Raw genomic sequence first — 12,265 nt, forward strand, 5'->3', positions numbered from 1 at the left:
AATAAAGCTCCTGCAGGCAGTACATCTGATTAAAACAGCGATTAGCTGATGTAAGATGCTAATTATCAGAACATTTGTGTTTTTGGTGCTCTCTCATCTGTAAGTTAAAAATTATTCTCATATATACACATAAAGCAGTGTTGTTTTAGTATCATGTTTATATTTTGTATTAACTTTTATTTTTATATTTTGAGGTTTTTATTTTAATTTTAGTTTAAGTTTTGTTATTAGTTTAATATTTCTTTTTAGCTTTATTTTTTAATTTCAGTTCTAGTAATTTTAATACTAAAACTTATTTTGTCAGTTGTTTAAAACATTTTTTTATCTTTTATTTATATTTCAGCTTTATATCGGTTAAAAATAATAATAATAATAATAATTTGAATAGTTTTCGTTTTATTACAATAAGAATGCGGACACAATGATAATTAATTAATTTATTAATTTATTTAAATTATTACATAAATAAATGAATTTCTTCACCCTCTTGCCATTAAAAATTGGAATTACATTTATATTTCTGTGGAAAGCTCATGTACGACATTCAAAGTTTATTTTATTTTATTTTATTTTTTATCGTACAACAAATTTTTTGTGTGAAACAGACTGAATTGTCATAGCTCTCAAAAATCATTTATGCTTCTGAATGAACTTACAACACATGTACTGTAAGAACCAATAGCATTTGCCAACATTGACAAACATTGTCAAAACTGGAAACAAATTTGAGTAAATGATGAAAAAATATTGTGAACTTTGTTTTCAATACATATATAGTATTATATTTATGCATATGTAACCTCATTTTTTTAACCACACTTATATAAATTCTCCCAGATAATAGTTCACTATAAAATTTGTTATTTAATCTTTAAGGTACCACACAGATGGGGGTCTTTACTCTCGGAATGTCGACCTCTACTCTCGAAATGTTGGACGCCCACCAGAGATGACACCTGCACGAGAGGTCATTCAGAAAGGGGTCAAAGAGATGCAAGGGGAAGACAGGTAAGACTTCCTGTCATGGATTTCCACTCATTTTAGGTCTCTGGCAGGCTATGAAACAGCCAAGTGTTGACAGGTTGAGAGAAAATCTCATTTAAGAAAGTAAGAAGCTCTGACAAGATTTAAATGAATATGTGACATTTTCCATAACTCTGGGATATTGGCAAAATGTTAGAAAATGAAGCTCATTTCATTGCTGGTCTCCTTCACTGTGTCATTTGATTATGGGAACCATGAATTTTTTAGCAGAAACTCTAATCCAAGTGATTTATATCAATGTGACACCATTTCTGACACCACTTTGAGGGCTTTAACAGAGTTCAGATCAGGTGATGAATGAGATTCAGCGTTTTAAGGACCTTATATCACCATTCTGTGATCAGTTTCTTCCTGCTTTTGTCTGTGCTGTTTGAGAGCAGAGATTAATGACTGGGATGTGACTGTAACTGATGAGGTCCAGACGGTATCATAGCAGCCTGTCAGTTACATGTAACCTGCATCTTGTCTACTGTCAAACTAGAAGATAAGAACGTCTTTTTAGTATCTGTATATAAACAAATCTTATATTTTGAGACTCAAATGCAAAGCATATTTTGACAGGTTTCACCTATTGGTTAGTTTCACATAAGTGTTGCAGTTTAGCATAATGTCTGGTTCACTTTAGAGGTTAACTGGACAAGGAACTACTCAGTTATATATCAAGCCTTTTGACTCACATCCAGGGCCAGATTAACACTTTGTTGTACCCTGGGCAACAATATTCAAGGGCCCCATCATCACGACCCCAGGATCACCATAATATGGTCATATACAGAATATATTACTGTAATATACAGTAAATATACTCAATACTTCAAGTTCTAACTGTCATCAGGTGTATTTTGATTTACAAATATTTAAATGCTCATAGAACTACAAATGCACTACTATGTCCCCTATCAAAGACATTCACTCACATATAATGCTATGAAAACAAAACACATCAGCATCTGTATAATCTGGTAAAATTGACCCACTACATTGAGAGGGAGGGAAATATCCTCCATTTTCACAAAAATGAATAAATAAGCAACCACTTTCAAACCATTGTTTATTTAACAACATTTATTCCCAATATAAATGTATTGAATTGATAGAGCTATAACAGAAGACCACAGACAACACATCAAGGAAAATATTGGTCCTCAGCTCATTTTAAGCAGAAATCACCCTGACAGGGTGACCCTGTCTCCTCAGAATTCAACAAGGCAATCAAGTTATTAGTCCAACACAAACAATTTGAAATCTGCCAGTTTTCCCTCCACAACAATATACAGCATTTTAATAAAGCTGACACCTCATCGAAAAAAATAAATAAATAAAATGCAGTATCACTATTATCTGCTCATAAACATTTTTATCCTAAGCTCATTTTAACTTGTTTTAAAATAGAACAACAACATATCACAGCACAATTAACCAGTTAAACATTGTAGTGCTACATAAACATTTAGAAATCTGTCAATTTCTCTGAAGAGGACAAGACAGAAATAAATGCTACATAATCTGGCAAAACACACAATTTTAGTCCTAAATAATGAGGAAGTGCATGTTTGAATTTGAAATGCCTTCATTTGGCAAACACATCTTACAATTGCTTTTTTCTGGACTTTGACTGTGCAAACTGGTGTATAACATCTTCCAAATCAAGGCCACTAACAAGTTCATGTCCAATAGCTAAAATAGAAAGATAAAAATAAATACTTCAAAACCTGGCAAAACACACAATTTTAATCCTAAATAATTAGGGAGTGCATGTTTGCTTTCATTTGGCATCTTGAAGAAAAGTCCTGGCTAGCTGAGTTGTCCTCGTCGTTGACGGAAGCTGACTTAACAGAACTCTCGGCAACATTAACAGGAGTGAAGAAATGACCTATTTTAGGTATATACTTAAAATTTTCTGCGTTTCTGATGTCCTTTTCCTTTTTTAATTTCCGCTTCGCGCTCCCACTTAGCTTCTCCATGTCAGATTTTTATCTGTGGTAGCAACGCCTGACGTAACCCGCTCGGCGTAACATTTGACACACCTCATGCGGACTGACCAATGAGGAGAGGGTCTTAACTTGAGGCCCTCTCTTCATTGGTCATTCCGCATGAGACTGACTCTCAACCGCTCTCAACTCACGTTCAAAGTCATAGGCAGCGCAGCATCTCTCTGTGCAGCGCAAAAGCCCGTGTTGACAGTTTGTTTAATATAAAGCGGGAGATTACCAGATACAGTATTTTGCTCGTGCCCTTGCTGCCCTGGGCCCTTAGAGGTCTTGGGCCCCTGGGCAATTGCCCAGTTGCCCTTATGGTTAATCCGGCCCTGCTCACATCCATAGTGACCAACCAACAGTGTTTACAAGACGTTAAGGGTTGTACATATAATATTTGATGTAATTCTGAGAACTAAATGAAATATAGGTCTTGTTTATAATTGTATGTATTTTAGTTAAAGTATTTGTAATATATATTCATTTTTAGTAGTTATTTTATGTTTGTCTATACACTTAATGTCTATTTTCATACATTTTTATTACAGTTTTAGTTAGTACATAAATCTAAATAAAATTCAGAAATGTCCCATAGCAACATGATTGACATTGGCAAGTCATTGAATTTAGTTAACATTTATAAAAAAAAAAAAAAAAAAATTTAAAGGCAGGGTAGGTAATACATGTATAAACAACTTTCTTCCAAATTTGTTTAAACTTTCTATATATATATCAATGCATAATTAAAATGTAAGTACTCTGATAAAAAGAGTATAAAAATCGAGTGACTCTAATCCGTTTAATCTGTATTAAATGCAGCTCATTATTTCCATTTCGGGACGAAACATAGGATTGGCTTAGGCGACTGTCACTCTCTCGCAACCATGGCAACCACCCTTTTGCCACACATGACCTGCCCACTTGCGCGTGCACGTTTGATTTGAGGAATTCAACAGGCACGGATCCTAGGAATACCAAAACAATGGCAGAGAAACAGCAAGCAAAATTCACAGTACCAGCCTATGCAGTTAGTGAAGGCAAACCAGGCAAAAAAAGGAAGACCGTAACAGTACAAGAAAAGGCAATGAACAAAAAGTCTTTGGATAAACAAATAAATAAAACGTGAGTTAATATCGGCGTGGCTTTCCAGCGATGGCGAGAACTGAGGGAACTCAAGGGGCTGAAAAGTGACTCCTTGATGGCTTTTTTTCTTCTGGACAGGTAAATCTTTCTTTTTGTATTTTGATCATACATATTTTTTTCATGAAGCATGTGTCATTAGCACACGTAGCTGCGTAATATAGCTAACATAACATTACTTAGCGAGCCGTAGTAGAAGCTTTGGAAGGAGCCCAGAAGGGAGGGGGTGGAGTGAATCGAAATAATGAGCTGTCTTTAAAACAGTCGTGAGAGGTCTACAGACACTCGATTTTTATACTTTCTTTTTCAGAGTACTTACATTTTAATTATGTATTGGTATATAAATAAAGTTTAAACAAATTTGGAAAAAAAGTTTTTTATACATTTTTTTTTTTACCTACCCTGCCTTTAACTAAACTAAAAACGTCTCAGGTTACGCATGTAACCATGGTTCCCTGAGAATATGGAACCCCACGCTGCGTCCTCTAGAGGGCGCTTTGGGAACGGTATACCAACGCCGCCATGCTGAGGGATAAGTGCCTAGGTTACTGTTTCCCCAAGGCAGGACTTGAGGAACAGCATCCCTACCAGCAAAACCGCTAGGCTTTACGGCAGGCTCAAGCTCCAAACATCATAGACTAACTCACCCGCCAAAGTCTGGAGCTCTAAGAGTGGAGGTCTCAGCATAATGACTCTCTAAACTGAGAGGAGACCTAGCTACATTTAATGCCAGAGGCAGTTAGCGAGGCTCAAATAAAAGAGCCTACACTCCTTCTACTGCCTAGGTGGAGCTCTGTGGAGTGGAGGCTTCACCAGAAAACCCTCTTAATAAGAGGAAGCCTTGTAGCGGTTTATCAATGCAGCCTCGAAAGGCCGAACACTTGCTAACGCTATCTAACTAGCTCTGATGAATGGAGGCCTCAGCAGAATGACTCTCTCAAGTGAGAGGAGGCCAAACCGACTCAACATACAGGCTGTCAATCAAGTTAAGAGTGGATGTCTCAACATAACGTCTCTCTAAAATGAGAGGAGACCTGACTACTAAACGCTAGACACAGTAGTGAATCTCCTCCATACTAATAGTTCTGTCTAAGCAGCTCCACAGAGCTTTGTTGAGAGCACCTGGAACTGTGATCTCAGCCTAGCAATCCCCCAGGACAACTGATCAGGGAGGCTGACAGAGAGCCTCACAACCTGGGCTGAGAGAATGAGGAGGCTCAAACAAGTGCCTAACAACTTTTTTTTTTTTTTTTCAGCAAGTCAGGAGCCTCCTTCACCAATAATGTAGATAACCCACATTATACACAGTTCCTATGCTATATATATATATATATATATATATATATATATATATATATATATATATATATATATATATATATATATATATATATATATAAGGAATTATGGAAGAAAATGCATTCCTCGTCAGATTCCTTCCATGCCCTGCCTACAATCCCCGTGATCAGCCTGATTAACTGCGTCGGCAGCCGCGACACCCGAAACATGGGTGAGAGGTGCTAAATTCTCCAAAAAGAATCAGGCATTCTCAATGGAATCACATCTCGCAGCGTGGCAATTTTGTTCAACTCCCCCGAGAGGCGAACACGTTCGTGCAAACGCTGGCACAAACTGGAGTACAGACCTCTAGTTCCGCGAGTTCCACAGTGAGCGCATCCTACTCTCTCGTGAGTCAAACTCATATGAGCTTCATACACAAGGCTTCAAGACAAAAAAGAGGATGATGTGTTCTACAAGTGCCCTTTTATATCCGCAGTCGCTCATTTGCTTACGTCATAAGCTTCCGCCTGCCAGTGTCAAGTTCATTGTCGTTATTTCATTCATGCTTCAGGCCCCGGTTATGCTGACAGCATTCCCAAAGGACCCTCTAGAGGACGCAGGGTGGAGTTCCCTTTCGAAAGGGAACTAAACTAATAATAACCCTGATCATAACAAAACCAACTATTATTATTATTATTGTTACTACTACGGTATTAATATGATATGATCCATGTAGCCCATTTCATTGAAGTGCATGCTGATGCAATGATAAATCCTGGAGCTTATGATTTTGACAACACTAGCCATTTCTGTGTACAGTTTGCATTAGGCAGTTCTGTCTTTGGACTACCTGCTTCTTCATTTGGGATTCTTGGGTTTCAAGCTGTTTCCATTTCCCATCGGTGTCAAGTGTTTTTCACAATCAAAAATCCAGTAAACTGGCAGAATCGCGAGCCTAGGGGAGAAATGTATTTTGGTCTTGCCTCCGGTAACAGTATTTCTGTGGATAAGGATCAGCTGTGCTGAAAATCCCCAGACTGAACCTCAGTCCCTAGACTAATAAACCCTACCTGTCCAGAGGGGATGTGATTGAGGAAAACTGTCAGCTCACATCCCCTGCGACTTTAGATTGGGATTGAGAAATTTTTCTCTCTCTTTCTCTCCAATTCTGATAGCTTTCTCTCATATTTCTATAAATGATTACGGAATGTTTAGTAGTCCGAACCTGTGTATTTTATGGTTAACATTTCACTAATCTCTGACTCCCTGACCAATCGCCTGCTCTAATTGGCGAGATAAACATGATCCCTGTGCATTTGTTCTCTGTGCGATGTGATGTTAGGGTGGAAAAAGCAGAAGGTTCCACAGGGACTCATTACAGTCGCTGCTTAATGCTGTTCCAAATCCGATTCTGACTCTTTCCTGCAATGCACTTATAATCTACAGCTGAAGTCATCACTTTGGCTCTGCTGCAGAAATCTGAATAATACTGTAAATTAATAAAACTTTACTAAGCTATGTCATAATATGCTATTATATTATATTATATTATATTATATTATATTATATTATATTATATTATATTATATTATATTATATTATATTATATTATATTATATTATATTATATTGTATTATATTATATTATATTATATTATATTATATTATATTAAATTGTTAATTTACTCAATATATTGTAGTGTTTATACTAAAGCTTAAGGGTTAAAGGGATTTAAACAGATGCCTACGTTTTTATGTTAGATAATATTGTTTAATATATATAATATAATACATTTATATATACTATTGTTATATGTAATATTGTTATAATGTATGTTATTTTCTAATTATTATGTGTTAATTATTTAAAATCTCATTGATATTAGACAATGAATTTTAAAGTTTATGATTTCAAAAGTTACATTTCCACCAAATGTGTTTTTGTTCTTATTTTACAATATTGAGAGCATAGGCAACAGTGAGAGAGAATCAGTAAATAATGTGAGCCAGACTCAAACTAGCATTGCCTACATGAGCATCAAGGCAAAGGTTGAACTGTCGACACACGCGGCTGATGTTAGCAACTCTTATCATTGCTCAACATGCTGGAGTCTGGCTAACTTTTATCTGTTTGAATCAGAAAGCCAGTCAGTAGTGTGTTTGCATATTGGCAGTGTGTAGTAGTGTAATTGTGGCTGTCATATGCTTTGAGTGGCCATCTGTATGAAGAACCTCAAAGAGTGTGACTGCTGAGATTTGGGCATTTAAACAAAGCTTACTCCCTTTCTCTCCTGCTGTGGTGTGCAGCTCAGTTTGAATCCCTCAGGCTGGGGGAAATTAGATTATTTCAATCTGCTGTTGCCCTTTTAAAACTCTTGACTGCTGAATAAGCAGAAATGAGGCCTGGCCAACAACAACACGTCTCCCGTATAATGGCAATAATTTTGCCTCGTAGAAATCTGGCCAAAAGTGCAAAACTGGACTGCTGCTTGTTAATCTTACTGTAATCTCACAGTGTTGTTTTTAGTAATCCTGTAATAATATTTATTAAAAAGACAGTGTTGACTTGCATGAAACAGGTCATTTTACTGCGATGAAGCCATTTCAGACTGAACGTAATGGGAATTCAGTGTCTGTCTGATAAAAAAGTTATATATGCATCATTGTGATGATGTCTGGAAATCAGTTACCATAAGATTAGACCAATGATGGCTGAAAGACTTTAGCTATAAATACTCCCATCATGCAACATAGATGAGGCATGGCTAGCGGCAGCTCTGAGTCTGAGAAAGCAGGACCCTTATGACAGCACGCCGACATGAATAAGTAAAACCCTTCGCTTTCAGATGCAGATAAAGAGGTTGGCTGCTTATGACAGCTTGCTCGGCATTTTTGTACTTGAAAGGAAAGCTTATGGGATTGGTTTGTGTTTATTCCTGAGAAGGGAGTGAGAGCGAATGAAGATATGAGAGTTAGTTTGTGTTTGAAGGACTGATGTTAAAATGAGCCGTGGTTTTGTTATTCTGTGGTAAACAGCAGGAGGATTTTGTAGTGATGTGATTTTACAGTCATTGACAAAGATTCCTATTAGACCAATGTGGTTTTGTGATGGATTCAGGATTTTTATGCACCAGTCTGACAGGATGAATAATTGTTCTAAACTGAAAATGATTCCTGCAACTTCATTCATCACATTGAAATGGAGTCACGGAGTTCTTTCAGGTTATAGATGGTCACCGTACCATCTCATTTGGTGCAGGAAATAACTCACTAATTGAGATTCATGTGCCCGCTTCATAAATGAATGAATCTTCTTACTCTGCTCCCCAAAGTACTTCAAATAGTTTATATTTTAAAACAGTCATGAATATATAGATTTTTTTACTTCTATTGTTTTGTCTCCAAAATGTTATGTATTTCACAATCAGGATATGTATGATACAATGTCAGTTTATTTACACAATACATAAGCTAGATAAAGTGCACAGAAATTTCTGAGAGATAAATTGTTGATTACAACGTTGAGAGGTGCTTTTGACACCATATTTCAAGGACTATGTTTTCTCTGTATTTTACTTTATATCTGACCATGTTTCCCATGACTCCCGATCCTGAGACCCCCTGCCAGCCTCTTGGTTTGTGTTTCCTTCCTTTTGCATTCAAGACCATCCATCAAACAACAAATCAACCTGAGCCTGGCTCTAGACAGTTTAAGGTCAACCCACACTGTAAACAGTTTCATGTTAATAACATTTTCTTTTCTCTTGAGCCTTTTCTACATAATTCCTCCTCATTTTCAGTATACAAACTTTGTTGGTATGTCAGTGTAAATCTATTCTAACTCCCTCAGGATGTAAAGTAGTAACTAAATAGAGAAAGCTACTCAGAATGTTGTTGGTCAGCACTTTTTACAGAATTTACAGAACAACAGAATAATTATAGGCAACATAATTATGCTGCATTCAAAAATTTGTAATCCAATGCTGATTACAAAAAAACTTACGGAGTACTGAAATGTGACGATAAAAATAGTTCATTGTTTTTGCAAAATGACTATTTTGCCCAATATTTGTGCATGCTGTGTATTTGTAATGATAAAAACTTCATATTCATCGGGAAGAAGGAGGCGGGAACCGGTGGACAATCAACTGATATTTAATAATGAGAAAATAAATACAAAACAGCGCGTCAGCCCCTCGCGGACGACTGACGCGCACAAATAAAAAGCAAAACACAAACTAAAACCCAGGCCTGGTCCTCTCTCGTCCTTCACTGTCGTCGCTCCTGTTTTATATCCTTACATCTCCTTCCGTGGGACTCGAGACCGGTGGGTCAAACAGGTGTCGTCCATCTCCAATCACTCCACCGGCCTCGCTCCTGTTCCCATGGCTCTCGGCCCCGCCCACTCGTCACATACCCCCATCGCCCTTCGCAGGCCGGGGGGTACTCCCGAGACTGCGCTCTACTCCCACCCCACCCCACCCCTCCCTCCGGGTGGACCACTCACGGGGACCTGCGGGAACCTGGGGGTAGGACAGACGAGGCGAGAGAAAAGGAGATGGAAGGAGGAGCGACAGAGGGGAGAGAGGAGAAAAAAAGAAATTCCGGTTCAAGATGCACTGCTGCTCGGCCCTCCACCAGCTGGGTGATCTCCTCCGCGGTGCCTGGCGGTGGCACTGGACGGCCCTCGGCGGACGGCACGACACTCCTCCGCCGCCCGGTGGACGGCGATGGCTCCTCCGGTTTTGGGCAGCCGGCAGGAGTCCCCCGTTCCCTGCTCCTCCGGATTCCTTCACGGAGGCAGCAGGCTCCGGCCCCCTGGCGAACGGCTCCGACTCCTCCGCTCCCTCACGGACGGCAGCCGCCCCTCCACATCGCGGCCTGCTGGTAGCGAGCTCGCCCGTCCCCGGCAACTCACTCCAGCCCACCGCCTCGAGCGTCCATGGCGGCACACTCCCTCGCCTGCTCGATGGCACCGCGGATTCACCACAGCGGCGAGGGATCTTCAGCAGCACGTCCCTCCTTCTCCCAGGCTTCGGCACCACTGTAATAATAAAAACTTCATATTCATTGGGAAGAAGGAGGCGGGAACCGGTGGACAATCAACTGATATTTAATAATGAGAAAATAAATACAAAACAGCGCGTCAGCCCCTCGCGGACGACTGACGCGCACAAATAAAAAGCAAAACACAAACTAAAACCCAGGCCTGGTCCTCTCTCGTCCTTCACTGTCGTCGCTCCTGTTTTATATCCTTCCATCTCCTCCGTGGGACTCGAGACCGGTGGGTCGAACAGGTGTCGTTCATCTCCAATCACTCCACCGGCCTCGCTCCTGTTCCCACGGCTCTCGGCCCCGCCCCACTCGTCACAGTATTATTTACTTATTTATTGCTGCTTAGTGCATTGTGTCATTAGCTTAGCAAACATGCTAACAGCAATGGTGTTCTGGTGTTCTGGTCCTGATCAATAAAGGGCCATGATTGAGCCAATATTTCTCTATGTCACAGCTTTTGGCAAATTTTTCTAGAATGTATGATACAAAAATCAAGTTCTTTCTCTGCTTGCACTGTCTGGTTTTGGGATTCATACTCAATTTTTCACGCAGACAGTGTGCATCTGTTTAGATAATGGATTAAATGGGGATACTCTGCTAGTGGCAAACACTGTTTAAAGTCAGTAAGTAATAGAACATTTGGATTGATCATTGCCCTGAGGATGTAAACAGAAACACTGTCCACATAAACAAACAACAGGTTTCATTAGTGCCCAGACAGAAAAACCTGGCATACATTACTACTATATAATAGGTTTTCAAACGTTTTAATCCCGAAGACCTCAAAATAAGAACCCCCTTGCAAAGAAATTAATTTCTAAAGTATAATGTTAGCTATGCATTTTTGACTCATTAAAAGAAGTAAATTACTATATATATATAAATGTTCTTAATATTTTATAAAATGTATCTTCTCTTAGGCAGTGTTGGGAAGTTTACTTTGGAAATGTAATAGGTTACAGATTCCAACTTACCCTGTTTAAAATGTAATAGTAGTGTAACTTTTTCAATTACTTTATTAAAGTAATGTAACTATTTACTTTTGAGTACTTTTTGATTACTTTTCTAAATTTGTGAAAATAAAAGAATAATAAATAAAAGCATATACATCAACTTAAATACATTTATCTAATAAGCATGTGACGTATTCTGTGTAATAAACTCCTGAAACATTGGTGTTTTTTTGAAACTGCTGTCTCTGTATATGATGATAGTTTTCTCAAAATAAGTAAAATGCACATGAAGTGACACAGAGCAGTTCTAGAAATTTTGTTTATGTGCTCGTTTACTCCTATATTGAGATGGCAGAGGTTGAAAACACTGCGAGCTTCAGTAGGCCTCTGTGTAGTAAATGAAACCATGTCTTTGCCATTAATTTACAGGAGGGGCGGACTGGGAAAAAAATTCGCACTGGAAAATTCAAACTCATACAAACAAATTCATGGACAAAACTATTTTTTGTATGGACCTGACATAAAAAAGGTTTAAATCTTTAATTTGGGGACATGCAAAATAATTAAAAGTTCTCTCCTGAACTGCACCTTCACTTCCATTTTTCTCTTCAGTCTCTTTATTTTGCCCTGTTATCCATCTCTCTCATGACTTTAATACTCAAGATTGAACAAAACTATACTTTACAATACAATACTCTACAATACTACAATGTTTATAGAAAAATCCTAATACTGTACACGAGTCATGTTTTTCCCTTACAAAAATTAACCATGCTTTTATTAGCCTATATAAAAGTAAAATAACCTTTTTTTTTTG

The 12,265-nt window shown here is 38.3% G+C and overlaps 1 protein-coding gene across 6 annotated transcripts in view; it reads left to right on the forward strand.

The window, feature by feature from the left end:
• Positions 1-12,265, forward strand: part of LOC132099008 (neuron navigator 3-like) — a 333,516-nt gene that overhangs the window by 281,260 nt on the left and 39,991 nt on the right. For all 6 annotated transcript variants that reach the window (XM_059505367.1, XM_059505363.1, XM_059505364.1 and 3 more), the window contains one exon: positions 877-1,008. In XM_059505367.1, the coding sequence (XP_059361350.1) occupies positions 877-1,008 (132 nt within the window). The remainder of the gene's footprint in view (positions 1-876; positions 1,009-12,265) is intronic.

This window comes from Carassius carassius, chromosome 22 (assembly GCF_963082965.1).
Source record: "Carassius carassius chromosome 22, fCarCar2.1, whole genome shotgun sequence".
In the NCBI taxonomy this organism is placed as follows: Eukaryota; Metazoa; Chordata; class Actinopteri; order Cypriniformes; family Cyprinidae; genus Carassius; species Carassius carassius.